The 20000-nt window shown below is 48.0% G+C and overlaps 1 protein-coding gene across 5 annotated transcripts in view; it reads left to right on the plus strand.

The window, feature by feature from the left end:
* Positions 1-20000, plus strand: part of LOC307235347 (uncharacterized protein) — a 71028-nt gene that overhangs the window by 34140 nt on the left and 16888 nt on the right. For 3 of the 5 annotated variants that reach the window (XR_013844337.1, XM_080007394.1, XM_080007395.1), the window contains exons 7-14: positions 620-773; positions 1097-1366; positions 2391-5648; positions 10352-10474; positions 12577-12720; positions 15754-15873; positions 15959-16108; positions 16448-16584. Coding sequence is in view for 3 of the 5 variants with exons in the window: in XM_080007394.1 (XP_079863520.1) it covers positions 620-773; positions 1097-1366; positions 2391-5648; positions 10352-10474; positions 12577-12720; positions 15754-15873; positions 15959-16108; positions 16448-16584 (4356 nt within the window). In the remaining 2 variants the exon portion in view is untranslated. Of the gene's footprint in view, positions 1-619; positions 774-1096; positions 1367-2390; positions 5649-7111; positions 7168-10351; positions 10475-12576; positions 12721-15753; positions 15874-15958; positions 16109-16447; positions 16585-20000 lie in introns of those variants that run through there. The other 2 variants (XM_080007396.1, XR_013844338.1) reach the window with 2 other exon arrangements.

The raw sequence follows: 20000 nt of genomic DNA on the forward strand, positions 1-20000 counted from the left end.
ACGTCGATCCCATTAATCGTCCAGGAGGAGTTCGCAAAAGTACAAAACATTAAAATGACCAAAAAGTGCCTAAAATGGCACCTTTAATCAAATCTGGCCGACTTCCTGTTGGGTGTCGGTCACGGCGCCAATATAGTTAATGGACCGAATTTTGTGAGTTTTCATGAAAAAAAGTGTATAGGTTTGATTTATTTTTTATCTATTTTTTATTTTTTTATCTAACCATTTATCATTTTGCCACGCCCATGCACGGGATCCATAGAATAACAAATGACACTCTGGGACTTGACGACTGTGCACATTTTGGGGGTTTTTCCAGTGTCTCGAGGCGCCAAAAAGCCGATTCAAAAAGGCTGAAGAAGAATCGAAAGAATAAACGGACATTCTTTGGGCGAAGACCCTAAATATAGACAAATATAACCTAGAAAATACAGACCTCTGAGATGTACTCGAAATGTTAACGAGTTTTGAGCGTTGGATGTTTAAATTTGTATTTTGAACTATTGTAATAATGCCCAACGTTAAGAATAATTACGACATTTTGCACAACAACCTTGTGTGGGATCAAAAATAACAAACAAACAAAAACATCCCGATGGTCGTCTTTTTCCCCCGACAGAAGGAGAACGACCACCAGATGGCGGTGCAGGTGGAGGGCGGCCTGACCAGCTACACCCAGACGGGGCTGGCGGCGGGACAGGACTACACCGCCTCCGTCACCGGGGAGACGGATGGCCGTGTGGGCGCCCCGAGCTCCACCCAGTTCACCACCCGTAGGTGCAGCGCTCCCCGACGCTTAGCGGGTTATTTTTAAAGGTGCAGGTTGTGTCTAATATGACCGAGGAGGGGTTCCCATCAAGGAGAGCCGGCTACGCTGCGATCCGTCCCCTTTTTGCGCTGCCATCCCCGGCCATGATGATGAGGACAGATATACGCAGATGTTAATGATGTTTATAGTGGTTAAAAAGACTGGGGTTTGTTCACTGTAAAAAGTTTGCCGTTTTCCCACAATCCAATCCACGTCTCTTAACTGATGATCAATGAACATGAATCTCAGCCTCCTCCTCCCTTTCCGCTGGCTGCTCTCTCCATCCAGTCATCTCCGGTCCCACCGACCTCCAAGTCGTCAAGACGACCACCACCTCGGCCGTCGTCCAGTGGGAGCCGTCCCAGAGCGAGATCGACCGCTACCGCCTGACCGTCTCGCCCGGCGACGGCCGCGGGATGGGTCGGGAGATCACCGTCCCACCGGGCGGGGACTCCGCCCACATCGAGGGGCTGGAGGCGGGGCGTCTGTACGACGTGGTGCTGGTGGCGGAGAGGGGAACCAGCCGGAGCAAGCCAGCCTCCACCCAAGTCACCCCAGGTGGGTAGGACAACGTAGGGGTGTCCTTACAACAAGGGTGGGTGGTTTGATTGATCACACTTGAGGACAGATCAACATATATATATTTTGGGGTTAGCATTTTGAAATGGACATATTCAATTGTGTGATACTTTAATAACGAAACCTTTTCGAGGAGATGGAAACATCCTTAATCCTCCCAAACTACAAGAATCCATCCTGAATGCTGTAAAGACATATCCTTTAACGGAGAGGTACAACAAATGAGTGATTTGGAGGGAATGGAAAGCATCAGAACAGAAGGAAAACAGAAAAATATCCAACGCAGGAGAAGAAAATGGAAGTGAAATCAAGAGAAAGTAGCTGTCGAAGTTGAACTAAGGAATAGATTGGTGCAAGGGTTTTAACGCAACACGAACCAAATCAAATAGCTTTATTCGCTGATGATGTTAGTACATTCATGTGTGGCTTTGCTTTTCACTGGCTTTTTATGAGCCAGTGAAAGTTAACGTGTTGAAACACCTTATTATTCAATGGAAGGAAAAATATAAAGTCCACTATTAAGGAGTAGAGCAGTTATTGTAAAATAAATTGAAACAAGGTGCCGGCATTCCAGAAACATTCTGAGAGCGAGGCAAACCTCTCCCATATCTTCTCGAAACAATTGTTTTCCGCAGGAGTTAATAACGATGTTCCCTTTCCAACAGCCACACAGGCACGAAACCAGAGCCTCCAGCGGAGTTCTCCCACACAAACTCAGAGAAAAGAGCTTCTGTGAAGACGAACAATAACCATCTGTCTTCGGTTCTCTCCTTGTAGGTTCTACAGGATTACCAAGAGGCTCAGCCATTTGCATCTTATAAACTACTGAACTACTCAGAAAATAATGTAAAGTGTTTGCGAAAAATGTGTCTGGCATTATCAACATTGACAAGTGTCTAACAAGATTTCCCCCGGTTGTAGATTTTCCTTCCCAAGCTACAAGAAAAGCAGTCTGCGACATTTAAATATTAATAAAAAATGCTCCTTCCACCAACACTTTTAGGAGATACAGTACCAAAGGCTTCCTTGGCAACCGTAGTTACTCCGGCAACAGCGCAAGACATCCGCCAACGAGTGGGGGACTCAAACCCAACGCCTGCTCAGACGGACATTGACCATCAGAAAAGACCATTGGCTCATCAGGGGAAGAGGCCAGGAGGTGTCACTAAATCCAAAGAGGCCGCCGCAGCCACTGCTGTAGCCAGAACTAAGCCTTTGGTCAGCTCCAAAAATAAACCCAAACCTATTTTAGTTAAGCCAAATGCCCTGCGCTGGTATCGTCTTAATGGTACCAGAGTAGAGTCCGAAGCCAGAAGAGTTGGGTCACGTCCTCTAAAGAAGCCCCAGGGTAGAACTCCATTAGCGGGGAATAAAAAAAAGCTCCCCATAGTTAGCATTAAGCCCACACATGGATCCCCCATTCTAGGAGTTAGGGAAGTGGCTTTGACTAGGAGAGGGTCCAACACCACTAAAACTAGTTCTGAGCGTTCCGAGGATGAAAAGCCGACACCTCCAGCGGTGAACAGTCCAGCAAGGGAAGGTGAAAACAGCTCTGAGGAATCAACAGCCCATTTCGGTTCACAGAAAGCACTAGCAGGTGACATGGCTTCCCAGGGAAATCACACTGGGACCAATGCAACTGAGGGCAAACACCCGGTGACATCGCCGCACAACGGCACCGCTCACGCCAAGTGTTTTAACAAAGTGAAACTGACACACATCCGGTTGCCTCACAAGGACAAAGTTAGTGGCTTTGCTGCAAGTGGCACAGTGATTAGAAGCAGACCCAAAGGGGATTCTGATGCTCTGAGTGATGCCCACTACGATTCTAAACCCTTGTCTGCTGAGAGGGCTGCAAACCACTCGTCTGACCCTTTCCACAAGCTCCTGATGGATACCTTTGACAGTCTGAATATAACCACCTTTTTAGTTAACCTCTCCATGCCCTCAAATCTCTCCCTCAGTGCTGAGGTTGTGAGAAAGGAGAATATAGGTGGACCAAAGCCAGTGGCAACAACCTCCTTTTCGTCTGCATCATTGTCACGAAAATCACTTTATTCATCATTATTCTCACAATCGCCTTCACCAAATTCATCAACCACAACAACAACAACAACAACAACAACAACAACAACAACAACAACAACAACAACCACATTAGCAGCAGCTGTAGCGCCAGGATCATCATCCTTGTCTTCATCATCCACATCACTGCCCCCATCAACATCATCATCATCATCCTTTGCCTCATCCTCTGACACAGAAAAATTGGATTTGGTTCGTGGGAACGAAGGTGTTGAGGATTCTAGCAGATTCAGGGAGAGCACTGCTGCTAATGCGGTGTCACTTGTAACTAACCAGGTGATTAAAAACACCGGGGGACAACCCCTGTTCCGTCGAACGCCTCCAAAAGGCGGGTTCCAACACCGCCAAAGTATGGGAGCCAGGACCAGAGGAAGTTTAAAGCCTCCCCATCCCCATCCTGCTCCAGCCATAAACATAAACCCTGGAACAGAAACCACAAATGAGATGGACCGTAATCTGTCAAGTGAGTCCTCTTTAATATCATCTTCCTCTCGTTCCAAGTCTTTTCCGGTGGGAGCCGATCAGCCACAAAAGAATGTGGATCGAGTAAAAGAGGGTAAAAAGACAGTTGATTTGGAGGCTTTGAGGGAGAAAGGAGGGGTGCTAGTTCATCGTCCTCATCCGACGGGCAGGTACTTGGGTCGTCCAAATATAGGTAAAGGATCTTTTCAGAACCGGACCCGTTCAAAGTTTACCCGCCCTCATCGCCCGTCTCAACCCTTGAATCCTGAGGCGGAGAAAGAGCAGAAGCCCACCAGTGTGTCGCCATCTCCCACTAAACCACCTTCTTCTTCCGTGGATACAAAGCTAGTCGAAGCAGACACCAGTAGAGACAGAGTAGAGGAAAACAAGGTTTTGCCGTCACGTCCAAAACTGAATCACACTCTGGGTGAAAGAAAAGTTAAACCGTTCCAAAACTTACCCAGAGAAATTGGACAACCAAGGGGCCCACACCCAAATTTGGGGCTTCCGCAAAACCGAACCCGACCAAACTTGAGACTTGGTCTTATCCCCCAAAGAGGCTCCCCACGCAAGCCTTTCTCTCCCAAAATACCGCATAGAGGAACAGATGGAAAAAGTGTTGGGATTCAAATGAGCCAATCAGGAGAACGGGAGAGTATCCCTGGAATCTCTCCCAGTCAACAGGGAGAACATGGAGTCCATAGTGATGCCCACAAGATGGAAGCTGTACAATCAGAGGATCAGGAAGGTACGAGGGTAATCCAAAGCAGACAACCAGGTAGTAAAGACAATAGCCTCACGATAGACCCCAGCCAGTCAAGGCAGCAGGATGCTACCAAGCTAATCCAGATTGGCCAATCAGACAGCCAAGATGATACTCTAAAAATCCAAACTAGCCAGTCAGGAGAGTGGGACACCTCCAGTGGGACTCAACCTACTAAGACGGTAGAAGCAGGAGATGTCGTCATAAATACAGAATCTGACGGTGATATCCAAACAGGGATGGTCACCAGTGACCGATTTGCCAGTTCCGTTGAAAGACATTCAGATAGAAGCCAACAGAGAGGTTGGCAAAGGCCATTGAAACCAACCAGAAAACCTGTAAATGGAAGGCCAACGGCACAGGGTCAAAGCCCGGTGAGAAACGACACCGCAGCGAGCCAAAAGAGCGAAGATTCAGGGACAGATCATTCCGGGAAAAAGAAGGTTGGAGTGATTGAAACTGAGGACATGAGAAGTGGCGACGGTTCCAAGGCAGATGTTTCCCATTCTGGAGGCAGGGGGGAAGTGCTGGACCATGTGGGGGTGAGGAACCGGACCTCGGACGGATTTACACTCGTCTGGGACGCACCCGAGGGGAAATATAAAAACTTTGTTGTGACTAGGAGGGAAGGAGAAGAAGAAGAACAGCCCACCAAACAGCCGAAGGAGGAGGAGGTGCGGGCGTATGAAGGGAAGCCAAAACAATCAGAGGAGGGGAAGGATGAACGAGCCAGAGAAGAAAATGTCGTTCCCCAAAGCGACGTCACACCCATGCCGTCTGTCCCAGGAGGGGGAACAACAGGAAGTGACAACACCTTCACGCGGGTACTTCCTGGTTCTTCTCGCTCCTTCCCCTTCAGGGACCTGGACCCGCAGACCCAGTTCACAGTGACCCTGCTGGGGAAGGGACCGGGCCTTCTGTCCAGGCTCCACAAGCTGGTCATCAGTACAGGTACAAGCCAGGCAGTAGAAACCTCCAGTCACTAAATAAGGTTATTACTTTATGTTGTGAAGCAATTTTTTAAGCACATCATCCTTTCTTCCTCTTTATTTTTATACCTGAGAGTTATCAGGACCTCATACAATCCCATAAGATCCGTAAGGCCTTTTTTTAGGAGGTTATAGAATGATCCCAAAAACTCACAAAAACGCATCGTCCATTTTTCGTCCGTTTTCATCTCAAGAGCTGTCTGCCATGGCCCTCTTGAAGACTGTAAGCTCTGGATTTACAGTGGCCGGATGCAAAAGATCATGTAATCAGATTTCTCATCAATTAATTTGCTTATTCATTTTTAATGCTATAACCCATAATTCCTCTGCTTGGTTCTTCTATCTGTTGAAAGCTCGGGAACTTTTCAATTGAAGCCACAATGAAATGTTTTTACTAAAGAGTTCACGAGTTAGAGACCACACCACAATGACAAGATTGAGTTTGTAGGTTTACTGAAGATTTATGGGATGAAGACAAGGCGATGTTGATGATAGTGGTGATGATGATGATGATGACAAAGGGATGACGCATGACTGGCGAGCTGGCGTAAGAAGGACCTCCAGGAGTCGTGACTCTGGATGGGGGAAGGAGTCTTCAGGGCGTCAGGCCTCGGCCATGCCGATCCCCCTGGTGGTTCCTGGGAAATTGAGTCGGGAGCGAGAAAGCGAGAGAGGTAGAGCTGGGGAGGAGGCGGGGAGCAAAAACGTGGAACAATCTAATGTTAGGTGAGTCTGACGGGTAGATATAGTTTATGGAAAGTGTTCATTGGTAGCAGACTGGTAGAAGGTGTGGTTGGGTGTGGTCTCTTCTTCAGAACCTCAGTTATTTCTAACTCCATTATGTGTGCAATACTAAGTAGATGTTCTGTGTTGCCCTTTGCATTTTAAATTAACTATTCCTAATATTGATGAATTGCCCGTCATAACTCACGGTAACCAAGGTAACACTCCTTAATTTTTACCATTGTGTAGAGCCACACTTACTGATTTGATGCTGAACTCAAAACCCCTGTAAGCATTCGCCAGGAATGCCTTTGAAATGGGATATGTACAAGCTCTGCAGTTATCTTTTTAAATTGGTGTAGTTGATGCCTATCAAATTACTCAACAAACAAAATTATGTGTTAAATGACGAATATAATTTTTTGGGCGATTTCCTAAATTATTGCAAACTGCCATACAGAAACTTCATAGATTAAGGGCTATTGTGAGAGCTCATAAGATGATTTGTAGGATCAGCCTGGTAGGTGCTGTAAATATATTGTCCATTGCCGGAGAAAAATGAAGGTATTCTCTTCATACCTTCCTTAAAAACAGTTAAACAGATAATGGCTCCAAAATGTCTACCATATTGGCATCAAATCACAAAGTGACCGTCCCAAAGTCACCCCTCCTTCACCGCTGCTGTGGTCTTCTCTCACCCAGGGTAAGCTAACTGTCAGCCATCCACACTGACCCTCCATCACTCACCCAAACCCAGGGTAAGACCATGGTTGGTCCCCTACGTGTCGCCTCTGTATTCTGTCATTATTCAAACAAGCGAAATGTGCAGATTTTAATCCCATGAGTCAATAAGAAGATAATTTGAGTCTTTAATGATTACCTTTGGGTCTGGTCATTAAAAATAATCGACTTAGAAGAAGATGCATCATAACAAATTCGCTCTGTCTACACCGATCAGCCACAACATCAAAACCAGTGGGAGGTGAAGTGAATAACATTGATCATCTGGTTCCAATGGCACCTGTCAAGGGGTGGCATATATATATACTTTTATAAATTATTATTTTATATGTTCTGTTATATATTATTATAATTATATGAGGGATATATGAGGCAGCAAGTGAAGAGTGAGTTGTTGAAGTTGATGTGTTGAAGCAGCGTAAGGATCTGAGCCACTTTGACAAGGAGCACATTGTGATGCTGGACGACTGGGTCAGAGCATCTCCACAAGCACAGGTCTTGTGGCTGTTCCTGCTGTGCAGTGGTTACTAGCTACCAAAAGTGTCCAAGGAAGGACGACCGTGAACGGGCGACAGGGTCATGGGGCCCAAGGCTCATTGATGCAGAAATGATTGATGCACAAACTGCAGCACAAAGTGTTGAAACAGTGAATGTTGCTATGATAGAAAGGTGTAGAACACACAGTGCATGGCAGCTTGCTGCGTATGGGAGCTCACAGTGTCCATGCTGACCCCTGTCCACCCCTGAAAGCTCCTACAATGGACACGTGAGCGTCACAACTGGACCATGGAGCAATGGAAGAAGGTGTAGGTCTGAAGAATCATGTTTTCTTCTACATCATGTGGATGGGTGGGGTCAGGGTCCGATCTGATGGAGCATCTGTGGGATGTGCTGGAACAACAAGCCCGATCCATGGGGGCCCCACCTCCAGCTTCCAGGACTTAAAGGATCTGCTGCTGACGTCTTGGTGCCACAGGACACCTTCAGGGTCTGGTGGAGTCCATGCCTCCACCTCACAGCTGTTTTGGGGGCACCAGGGGGAGCTACACAGTATTAGTGCCATTAGAGTTGGTTATAATGGTGTGGCTGGTCGGTGTACTAGACATTACTTTAGAAGTGAGACCCGATACAGGGCCCAACATTAACAGTTGCCCAATTTCTCCAGGCAACCAGATTTGGGCCATTGTCAACCATCTCATGCGGTCTGGTTGCCCTGTTGCCAAAGACTTTTCATTTGTTAAAGATAAAAAGAGGCACAATATATCTCTGTCTGTTGAGAAACTTCAGCCAATATTGAATTTTGGATGACAGTTATGTAGGGTAATTATGGCTCAATTATAAAAGCATTTTGCCGATTTGGCCAACAAAACACAAACACATGATATTAGGTGTGGTGGCCAAAGGCTCGCTTGGTGTCAATGTCATAGGAATACGCAGTGACACCCGAACCAAACTTTATTCATTCATACTTTTGTGACGACAGAGACGTTCACACTCTGGGTTGAAAATCTGTGAACAAACACATTTCTTTGTCCGGCTTGGACGTGTTGTCGCCCGCTCTGCTGCTCCGGCTCCCTCCTCTTCGTGTGACTCCTGTTTTAGAACTTGTGTTAACGTCGCACGACCTTTCCACTTCCTCCTTTTGCAGGACACAACGAGCGGCTTAACGTTACAAACTCAAAAATGTTCCTTTTCCTCCTTCCAGGTTCCATCGTCTGCACTTATACGTAACTTTGTGTCTGTATATTTATTGTATATCCTATACTGTATATACTGCATATATATTGTATAATGTATATGTACTGTATATTTATTATATAATGTATATAGTATATATATACACATATTGTAAATATTGGACAATGTATATATACTGTATATTTATTGTATAATGTATATAGTATATATATTTATACATATTATATATATTGTATAATGTATATATACTGTATACATATTGCAAAATGTGTATATACAGTATATATATTGCATAATGTATACAGTATATGTATACATTATATATATTGTATACTGTATATATGCTGTATATTGTACATATACTGTATATGGTATTATATACTTATTGTATACTTTATATATAATATACTGTATATATGTTTGCTGTGTACATATATACAGACACTAATAGAGGCTGTGTGTGAAAACAGGATGTAAACACAACGATGACGAGTCACAAGCTCCGTGCCAGATTTTAGTTTGGGTCATCTTATCACTTGTCTGTCTGCCTGTCCGTCTGTCCGCCTGTCTGTCTGTCTCTCTGTCTATCTATCTATGAATCCGTCTGTCTGTCTGTCTGTCTGTCTTTGGCTGTCTGTCTGTCTGTCTATCTATCTATCTATCTATGTATCTGTCTTTCTATCTATCTGTCCCTCTGTCTGTTTGTCTGTCTGTCTATCTATGTATCTGTCTATCTATGTATCTGTCTATCTATGTATCTGTCTATCTATGTATCTGTCTTTCTATCTATCTGTCCCTCTGTCTGTTTGTCTGTCCGTCTATCTATGTATCTGTCTATCTATGTATCTGTCTATCTGTCTATCTATCTATCTGTCTATCTGTCTGTCTGTCTATCTATCTATCTATCTATCTGCCTATCTGCCTATCTGTCTATCTATCTGTCTGTCAGTCTGTCTATCTGTCTATCTATCTGTCTGTCTGTCTGTCTATCTATCTATCTATCTGTCCGTCTGTCCGTCTGTCTGTCTGTCTGTCTGTCTGTCTGTCTGTCTGTCTATCTATCTGTCTATCTGTGTATCTGTCTGCCTGTCTGTCTATCTATCTGTCTATCTATCTGTCTATCTGTCTGTCTATCTATCTATCTGTCTATCTGTCTATCTATCTATCTGTCTATCTATCTGTCTATCTGTCTATCTGTCTATCTGTCTATCTGTGTATCTGTATGCCTGTCTGTCTATCTATCTGTCTATCTATCTGTCTATCTGTCTGTCTATCTGTCTATCTATCTATCTGTCTATCTGTCTATCTATCTATCTGTCTATCTATCTGTCTATCTGTCTATCTATCTATCTATCTATCTATCTATCTATCTATCTGTCTGTCTGTCTGTCTATCTATCTATCTGTCTGTCTGTCTGTCTGTCTGTCTGTCTGTCTGTCTGTCAGTGTATATCTACCCTGTTTCCTCCCCTGACCACGCCCTCCTCTGTACCGCCCCCGTCAGGTCCGGAGCCTCCGTCAGACCTGGTGTTCAACCACATTTCGGAGAACTCCGTCACCGTCTCCTGGACGCGGCCCCGGAGCCCGACCAGCGGCTTCAAGGTCACCTACACCGGCACCGCCGAGGGTGAGGACCCCGGGTCTTATTATGGTCTGTTCCAGACCGCCATGGCTGAGGTTATTTTGTTTTTGCCCAATCCCATAATTTGACACATCTGGAACACGACAAAAAACATCTCCCACCGAAGGAAAACCTAAAACATCTCCAACCCCCCAGCGGCGGTCGGGGAGGGGTCCCTGGGGGCCCTGCGGGTCCCCGGTCCCAGTCATGCACCGAGACACGAGGGGCCACGTCTGGTTTCAGAATTTGTGTTCAACCTCGGCCAAGAAAAAAAACCAAGGTCCCGCCGTGGGAAGCGCCGATCAGGGAGGTGACGTAGTCGTGTGAACCCAACCTCCGTCAGGGAAACGGCGTTATCCGCCTGACTCCGCTGACTGACTGACTGCTGACTGGCTGCTGACTGACTGACTGACTGCTGACTGACTGCTGACTGACCGACTGCTGACTGACTGCTGATTGACTGCTGAATGACTGCTGACTGACTGCTGACTAAATGCTGACGGACTGCTGACTGACTGCTGACTGACTGACTGACTGCTGACTGACTGCTGACTGACTGCTGACTGATTGATTGACTGCTGACTGACTGCTGACTGACTGCTGACTGACTGACTGCTGACTGACTGACTTCTGACTAACTGCTGACTGACTACTGACTGACTGACTGACTGCTGACTAAATGCTGACAGACTGCTGACTGACTGCTGACTGACTGACTGACAGACTGACTGACTGCTGACTGACTGACTGACTGCTGACTGACTGCTGATTGACTGACTGAAAGACTGCTGACTGACTGCTGACTGATTGACTGACTGCTGACTGACTGCTGACTGACTGACTGACTGCTGACTAACTGCTGACTGACTGCTGACTGACTGACGGACTGCTGACTGACTGCTGACTGACTGACTGCTGATTGACTGACTGCTGACTAACTGCTGACTGACTGACTGACTGCTGACTGACTGACTGACTGACTGCTGACTGACTGCTGACTAAATGCTGACAGACTGCTGACTGACTGCAGACTGACTGCTGACTGATTGCCTGACTGCTGACTGACTGACTGCTGACTAACTGCTGACTGACTGACTGCTGACTGGCTGCTGACTGACTGCTGACTAAATGCTGACTAAATGCTGACAGACTGCTGACTGGCTGACTGACTGCTGACTGACTGACTGCTGACTGACTGCTGACTGACTGCTGACAGACTGCTGACTGACTGCTGACTGACTGACTGCTGACTGACTGCTGACAGACTGCTGACTGACTGCTGATTGACTGGCAAATCTCCACGGTGGCATCATCTTGGAGCAGGGGGTGGATGCGCATGGTGGTGACGGTGGCTGCTGCTTTCCTGGAGCAGCTGTACATGTGCTGCTCATTAAGCCGCCTGAACATGTCCTCCACCCAGGGAGGGAACCTCCACCCGTCACGCTGAGTGATGAGGAACCAGATGAAGATCAGAACAAACCTCCTCCGCTGCCGAAACATACGTTGAGACGTGGGGAGAAAAAGAAGCCTCCCTGAAAATAGAAAGGACCAAAGGGCCCCCAGCGCACGGCCTGACCCCTCTGACCCCGTCCCCTGGCGGGTGGGGGCCACGCCCGCCTGGCGCCGCGAGAGGACCTCCACCCGACGGAACGTGGGGGGTGGACATGACGACGAGCCTCGTTTAGTGGCGGGAGGAGACAACGAAACGTCCCCTTTGCTGCGTGTTTGGAGCGAAAGGAAACGACCTTGAAACACCGGTTCAAGGTCAAAGATGATCAACCAAACACAATGAAAATTAAAGTTCATTTACCCTCTCTCTCTCCACCTCTCCACCCCCTCCACCCCCTCTCTCTCCCTCTCTCTCTCTCTGTCTCTCCCCCTCTCCACCCTCCCTCTCCACCCTCCCTCTCCTCTCCCCCTCTTTATTACATTTCACTGCATATATGTATGGAAGTATGTATATGTATGTGACAAATAAAAAATCTTGAATCTTGAATCTTGAAACTTGAATCTCCTCTCTCTCTCTCCCTCCCTCTCCTCTCTCTCTCTCTCTCCCTCCCTCTCCTCTCTCTCTCTCTCTCTCCCCCCCTCCCCTCCCCCTCTCTTAGGGGAGCCGGTCTCGGTGGCCGTGGGCTCGGAGGACTCCTCTCTCTCTCTGTCCTCGCTCGCCCCCGGCTCGTCCTACGAGATCAGCGTGATCTCTGTGCTGGGATTGGACGAGAGCGACGCCATCAACGACCTGGTGACCACGCGTGAGTACCAAGTCACACCGTTTGGGACTCAGGACTCAGGGCCAACTTCATACTTCCTGCATCCTGCATCCTGCATCCTGCATCCTGCGGTGCTTGAAGTGCCGGTACTCACCGGTACCGGCACTTCCACGTTCCGCTCCTCGTTGCGGCGGCACTGCTCCCAGGCTGCCGCTGCTCTGCTCGGCCTCTCAAGTGCACCAGTCAAGCGAACACATTAGGGCCTTTCTCAGTCTGTGTTCTTGTCTGTACTTGTGCTCTCGTGTGTACTTGTGTTCTTGTCTGTACTTGTGCTCTTGTGTGGACTTGTGTACTTGTGTACTTGTGAAACGTCATCAGTCGCAGCCCAAGTACTGTTCCAATTCAAGGTACGGATCAAGCCCAGTCCAGTCCAAATGCCTGGATGTGGACTTGCTCCGTCCATTTTATGGAGGATGCATCGTGGTGACTTGTGTGGACTTGGGACAGACAAGTATCCCAGAATGCATTTCGCACAAAGCGATGGTAATGGTAATGGTCCCCGGGAGTCTGTACTCCCGAGTCCAACTTTTCAAGTCTGAACTACCAAGTCCGCAAGTCCGGACTTCGCGTACTTGGTATTGAGAAACGACCATTGTAAAATATATCATATCCTATTGAGCCGGAGCATTGTTTTATTTTGTCATTATAACGGACAAGCCGCCGGATCCGGCTCGGCGTTGCCGTGACGTCATTGACCATATACAGACACGGACGGGGCATTCCTTTCGATCACGCTCGACCGTGTTTGCGCTTTCTATTTGTGGTCTCTTTGGTGGAAACAGCCGGTCTCACTCCTCATCTACTCCACCAGTTCTGGCGCCGTCGTTGCTAAACGGCTGCAGCCCGCGCTACGCTTCATGTGGATTACAAACTCAACTTCTCATCGGGTCCAGAGGCGACAGGAAGTGACGCCGCGTTCCACGGGAACCCGTAAATCTGTCGCTCAAGTGGGTGGTCCGCATGGTGACGTACCGTCACATTAAAACGACAGTAGTAGTTCAAAGCGACAGTGCACGTGTTTTAAAATCCATACAAAGGGAACGTTCAGCGTTTACAGTGCGCATTGCCATCACGTTGCGGTGACGTCGGGTCTATTTTCTTGGTGAACTCGGGCACGAGTGATCGGCTCTACGATCAACGGCGATCAACCACGACTGTGTTACCAGTGTGGCTAACGCTACATCATCAAATTCTCAGATGATACCGCACCGGAAGCACTGACGAAGGAGGGGAGCAGACCTTTACCTGGACAGTGTCAACAAAGTTGGTTTGGTGGTGTGATCATAGCCCTCATAATATCATGATACTCAAAACCTCAAACAGAGGGGATCATTTTCGGAGCCACACAATTCACAACCAACCCATAAAACAACCATCGTCATTCAAATACCTGCGGGTGCATGTGCACAGTGCACTGTCCTGGACCTACCATGTGGACTTCATCTGCAATTAGGGAACAACAGAGGATTTTACTTTTCAGGGTGTGGTTTGAGCAGCCACACCTGACATGGGTCGAGGAAATCGCGGTCCAGGATCAGAGTGGCTGTACACCTGTTGCTCGTTGGTTGGTCTAACAGGCAACGGGTAAAACCCCCATCCCCACACTCACTCAGGAAAGGAGCCCTGTCATGACACATGTCCATCTGCCTCTGGGCTTGTTCCATCTAGCCCTCTCTCTACAATAAACTGGTCCGTCTGAAACCCCATCGACTGTGTCGCTGTGCCGGAGGTCCCTGAAAACGTCACTTGGGTGGCAAAATGGTACCACTCAGGTCTTTCGGAGCCATTAAGGAAATCCTCACTCTGTTCTTCTGCTCCACCATACGAAGCATCCTGCAACACGGAGGCTCAGTCTGGTTCAGCGGCCAGTTCAGTCTTACCCCAAAAGTCGCCCTGGACCCTTCTCGTGTCCTACATGAGGAGGTACCAACTTATGCCCTTCTGGGAGGCGCTTCAGGGCACCCGGCCGCAAGAGAGAATATGTACAAGCGCTCCTTTGCTCCTTCTCTAGAACACTGCTCCATCAGCGGAGGAGCGCAAGGAGGTGATCACCGCCACCCCTGGTCCTCACACAGGGCGGTGCTGTCTTTGCTTTATAATAATATACATTGATGACGTAGGATGTGTGTGTATGTAGGTGTTGGGTGAAGGACTGTGTTTTCTCGGATGTTGCTTAAATATCCTATCGGGTGGATTTGACGACTGCCGGAGGGCGATCGCACAGATGCTGTTTTTGCGTTCCTGATGACTGCCGGAGCATGTGATGCAAGACAGATTTTCGTGTGAATGGACAAGAAAGCTTTACCCTGTCTTATCTTATCAATGGCCGCTCCTTGACACTTTTGCGGCGAGGCGGTCTGACCTCTCAGAGCTCCGACTTCAACGGAGCGCGGCATGAGCTGCTCCGCCCGCACGCCAACGGACCTTTCATTTGATTCCCATATTTGTAACCCGGCCCCCGCCGGCCAGGGAACCGGGGAGAACCGGGACTGGTTTCTTTTTTCCGCTTCAAGCGCTCTGAAGGGGGTCACCCGGTGATGACGACCGTCTGGCCGCACATCACACGCGATAATGACTGAACACATCAATAGAGTGAGACGGGATGAGGTCGTACTGCGCTCGTCCTCCGTGCGGGAGATTCAGGAAGCACTGATTTGAAATGATTGGTGCTGATTAGAACTGGGGCCTCAAGTCTGGGAGCTTCCGCTGACAACGTGCACGCCCGCCACGTGCACGCTCCCCACACATGCTCCCACGTGCACGATCCCCTGCGCACGCTCTCCACGCACACGATCCCACGTGCACGCTCCAACGTGCACGCGCCCACGTGCACGCTCCACACCTGCACGCGCCCACGTGCACGCTCTCAGAACAGGTGCAGGCTCTGGAATCTTTATATTATTCGCCCACAGATGTTCTCTGGGAAGGATTTTAAGAGTTAGACACTGATGTGTTCTACCTCCCTCTCCCTCTACCCCCCTCCCCCCTTCCTCTCCCCCTTCCTCCCTCACCCAGTCCCGGACCCCCCCACTGACCTCCGGGCCCTGAATGTCACCGGCTCCAAGGCCCTGTTGCTATGGCGACCAGCGCTGGCCGCTGTCGACCAGTACTCCATCGTCTATAGCACCGGACAAGGTACAGGGGGAGGCCATCGCCATGACGACCACACTACAACCACACTGTTTATTTACAATCAATGTGTGTGTGTGTGTGTGTTCAGATTCAGGACTGAGGGTGACGGTGTCTGGAAACGCGGCGGAGAAGCATCTGACTGATCTGCAAGCTTCCTCCACCTACACCGTCACCATCACAAGCATCCTGGGCAACACCGAGAGTTCACCTGCAAACACCACCTTCACCACCACGTCAGGTACACACACACACACACATACTCACACACACTGCCAGCACCACCTTCTGCACCACCACAGATACACACGCACACACATACACATACGCTGCCAGCACCACCTTCAGCACCACCACCGATACACGCACACACACACACACACACACACACACACACACACACACACACTGCCAGCACCACCTTCAGCACCACTACAGGTTGACACACACACACACACACACACACACACACACACACACACACACACACACACACATTGCTACACCACCTTCAGCACCATCTCACGTACACACATAGTGACACCTCTGACCCTGACAATGGGACATTTGACTGCTGCAGGTGGTGCTGGGGAAGACCCTCGGGACCTCCAGGCCAGTCAGGTGACCCCTCGCACAGCCCTGTTGTCATGGAAACCACCACCGGGAGGCGTGGGCAGTTACAAGCTGACCTACCAGACAGAAGGTCAAGAAATGAAGGTGAGTTGGGGATTCCATTACATTATATTATAACACATTACATTTGTTTAGTTAGATGAGGGGTCGGGAACTTGTGGCTCGCGAGCCAATCAAGGCTCCTTCCATGACGGTGTATGGCTCGCAGACAATCTTGAGCTAAAATATTTTATCACAATTAACAAGTAATAAATAATTATTCTCAGCATTTTATAGTAAAACAGGTCAGAGAAATTACAATTTTGAAAATAAAATTCAAAATATAAACGTGGCGGACAAAGCGGCGTAGTCAAACACCGGCTGCAGACCCCAGAAAGACTCCGGGGGCCTTTTACCTGGCGCCCTGCCCCTCCTCCCACTTGTGGGAGTCTCTGCTACAGGTGAGGCTTTAGGGAGGGAGACGGAGTCTTCCTGGCCGTGGTGCGCCCACACGGCCAGAGTTTTATTGTTCATTTCAACATGTGGCACACAGGCCACAATTATATATATCACTGAGGATTATTATAATAATTGTGGTTGATAACGATCCTCTTGGGCACAGTAGGAATGGCGTTCCACTGCTGGTCTGCTTACCAGCCCATGCACCATCCCCTCTGTAAGACAGAGAAACATTAAGAAAACTCACTGCCTCCAGTCGGAGCAATCAGCTCAATGGAAAAAAACTTCAATATGTATGTGACAAATAATCTCTTGAACTTGAACTTTAACTTGAACCTGAAGAGCAGCTGATTCTTAAAACTTGGAAGGAGCTTCCCGTCACGTAGCACACAATGCAGCGTGGGAGTGTTGCCCTGCGGAGCGTGCTTGGCTCTACATACGCATGTGAGCAGTCTTTCTGGCATCTGAGGAACATGAAGAGCAACCTACGCTCATGATGAACTGATGGAGCCTCAACGCTGCATGAAGCTCAACCTCACTACGTATGGCGATAGTGGCGATAGTGGTGTTTCCCCTTGCGGTCGCCTGCGCCGGCGCTCCGGTCGACTTCGCACATTTTAGTATTTGTTTCCGTTTTTCGTCATAATGTCATGATGCCAAAATGCCAAAAAAGCATCGGTAGTTATCTATTATGGCCGCGATGCACTCGTGGATATAAAAACTTCCCTAAAAGAACAACTTCGGGACTTTTTATCCGTGGAACTAGAGTGGCCAACTGAATTTTTACGCGCCAACACTACAACACAACAACAACAACAACAACAAAATGGAGCCGCTGTTCCACGAGTGGGCCCACGGAGAAAGCACCGTGGTAAACAAGGCGGCATTCAGGTCAGAATGAGGACGCAACCTTACTGTCCACCTCGGCCAAGCATCCTTCTTGACAATGTCCAGTCTCTGGGGAACAAGATGGATGGACTTCGAGTGAGGATCAAATTCCAACGGGAAACGAGGAACTGTTGCATCCTCTGGCTGACGGAGACATGGCTGAACCCACTGGCGCCGGATGAAGCCATCCCTCCAGCCGAGTCGGGGAAATCCAAAGGTGGAGGCGTCTGCCTCATGGTAAACAACCGCTGGTGTATCCCTAACAACACCAAGTCTCTCACCCGCTCCTGCTCGCCGAACCTGGAACAGCTGACAATCTCATGCCGTCAATTTTATCTCCCCCCGGGAATTCATCACGGGCATCATCACAGCCGTTTATATCCCACCACAAGCGGTGTTGTGTGGATTTCAAAACAAACATCCCGACACGGCTGTGGTGGTGACTGGGGACTTTAACAGGGCCAACCTTAAAAAAGTTCTGCCTAATTTCTACCAACACATCACGTGTGCCACCAGGGGAGATAGAACTTTGGACCATTGTTACATACCTTACAAGAACGGATACAAGACCGTCTCGCTCCCTGCTTTCGGGAAATCAGATCACGCCACAAATTCGCTGGTTCCCGTTGACAGGCCTATGATCGCGCGATAACTGGTGGTGACGAGGGAAGTGAAGCGGTGGACGGACCAATCAGAGGCTGCGCTTCAGGACGCTCTGACTGACGTCGACTGGGACATGTTCCAATCAAGTTCAAGTGACGTCAGCGAGTTTACAGTGAGCTTCGTGTCTATGTTAGCGGACAGCATCCCTTCCCACGGGGAAAGTTAGATATTATATAGATATAATATAGACAAACCAGAAGCCGTGGGTTGATAAATCCATCCATGGTGCTCTGAATGCTCGCACGGCCGCTTACAACGACGGTCTTGTATCCGGAAATATGAACAATTACAAAGCGGCGTCGTACAATCTGCGGAGGGCGGTGAGGGACGCTAAACGGACGCACAGGGAGACTGTGGAGCTACAGATGGAGCAATGGGACACCAGACGCTTGTGGCAGGGGCTGCAGACTATAACAAACTACAAGAGCAGCTCCTCCCCAGCCACGAATGTGGACGCCTCCCTAGCAAACGAACTGAACTCCTTTTATGCTTGAATACTCCGCTGTGTGCCTGGATCCTGGACTTCCTCTCATCCTGGCCGCATGTGGGTAGGGTGTGGAATCACATGTCCAGCTCCCTCACTCTGAACACAGGATCCTCCCAGGGCTGCGTCCTCAGCCCCCTATTGTGTGGCCCGGTCCAGCTCCAACACCATTATCAAGTTTGCTGATGACACTGTTGTCGTGGGCCTGATCACCGACGGCGACGAGAAGGCCTACCGCGAGGAGGTGACTGACCTGTCACGCTGGTGCCAGGACAACAGCCTCCACCTGAACGGCAGCAAAACTAAGGAGCTGATTGTGGACTTTAGCCGAGGATCACAACCGAGGACGCACGCGCCCTTGGTGATTAATGGGACTTCTGTTGACAGGGTGAGCAGCTTCAAGTACCTGGGAGTCCACACCACAGAGGACTTAACATGGACTTTACAAACTTTACAAACATTCGATTAGTTAGACTATGAAACATAAGATGAGATAAAAAGGTGTTGAAAAAATAAATTAAAAAAAATGTTTTATATTACATATAGTATATCAGAATCTGAATCTGATATTGATTCTGATATACTATATGTAATATAAAACATTTTTTTATATTTTTTTATCTAATCTTATGTTTTATAGTCCAGCTAATCGAATCGGATCTAATTAGTGATAATCTAACTAATCGAATCAAATGTGTTATTATCTAATGTAATGATTGCATTTATAACACTGGATAGCTATAGATATTATTCAAGATTTTTTATTTGTCACATACATATACATACTTTCATACATATATGCAGTGAAATGTAATATGTATATGTATAAATGTAAATGTATATTTTTTGAGATTAGATTCTATCTATTAATGTAGATTTGGAATTAATTTGGATACATTTATGGATTAAAAAATAAATGTAGCTGTATTCGATTTTAATTACATTGGATTACATTACATTACATTACAGAGCACTTTGCTTTTTCCATGAGGAAATTGCAATGTTACGTTAAGAAAGGATAACAGGT

The sequence above is a fragment of the Zeus faber genome (assembly GCF_960531495.2).
Source record: "Zeus faber genome assembly, chromosome: 1".
Classification (NCBI taxonomy): Eukaryota; Metazoa; Chordata; class Actinopteri; order Zeiformes; family Zeidae; genus Zeus; species Zeus faber.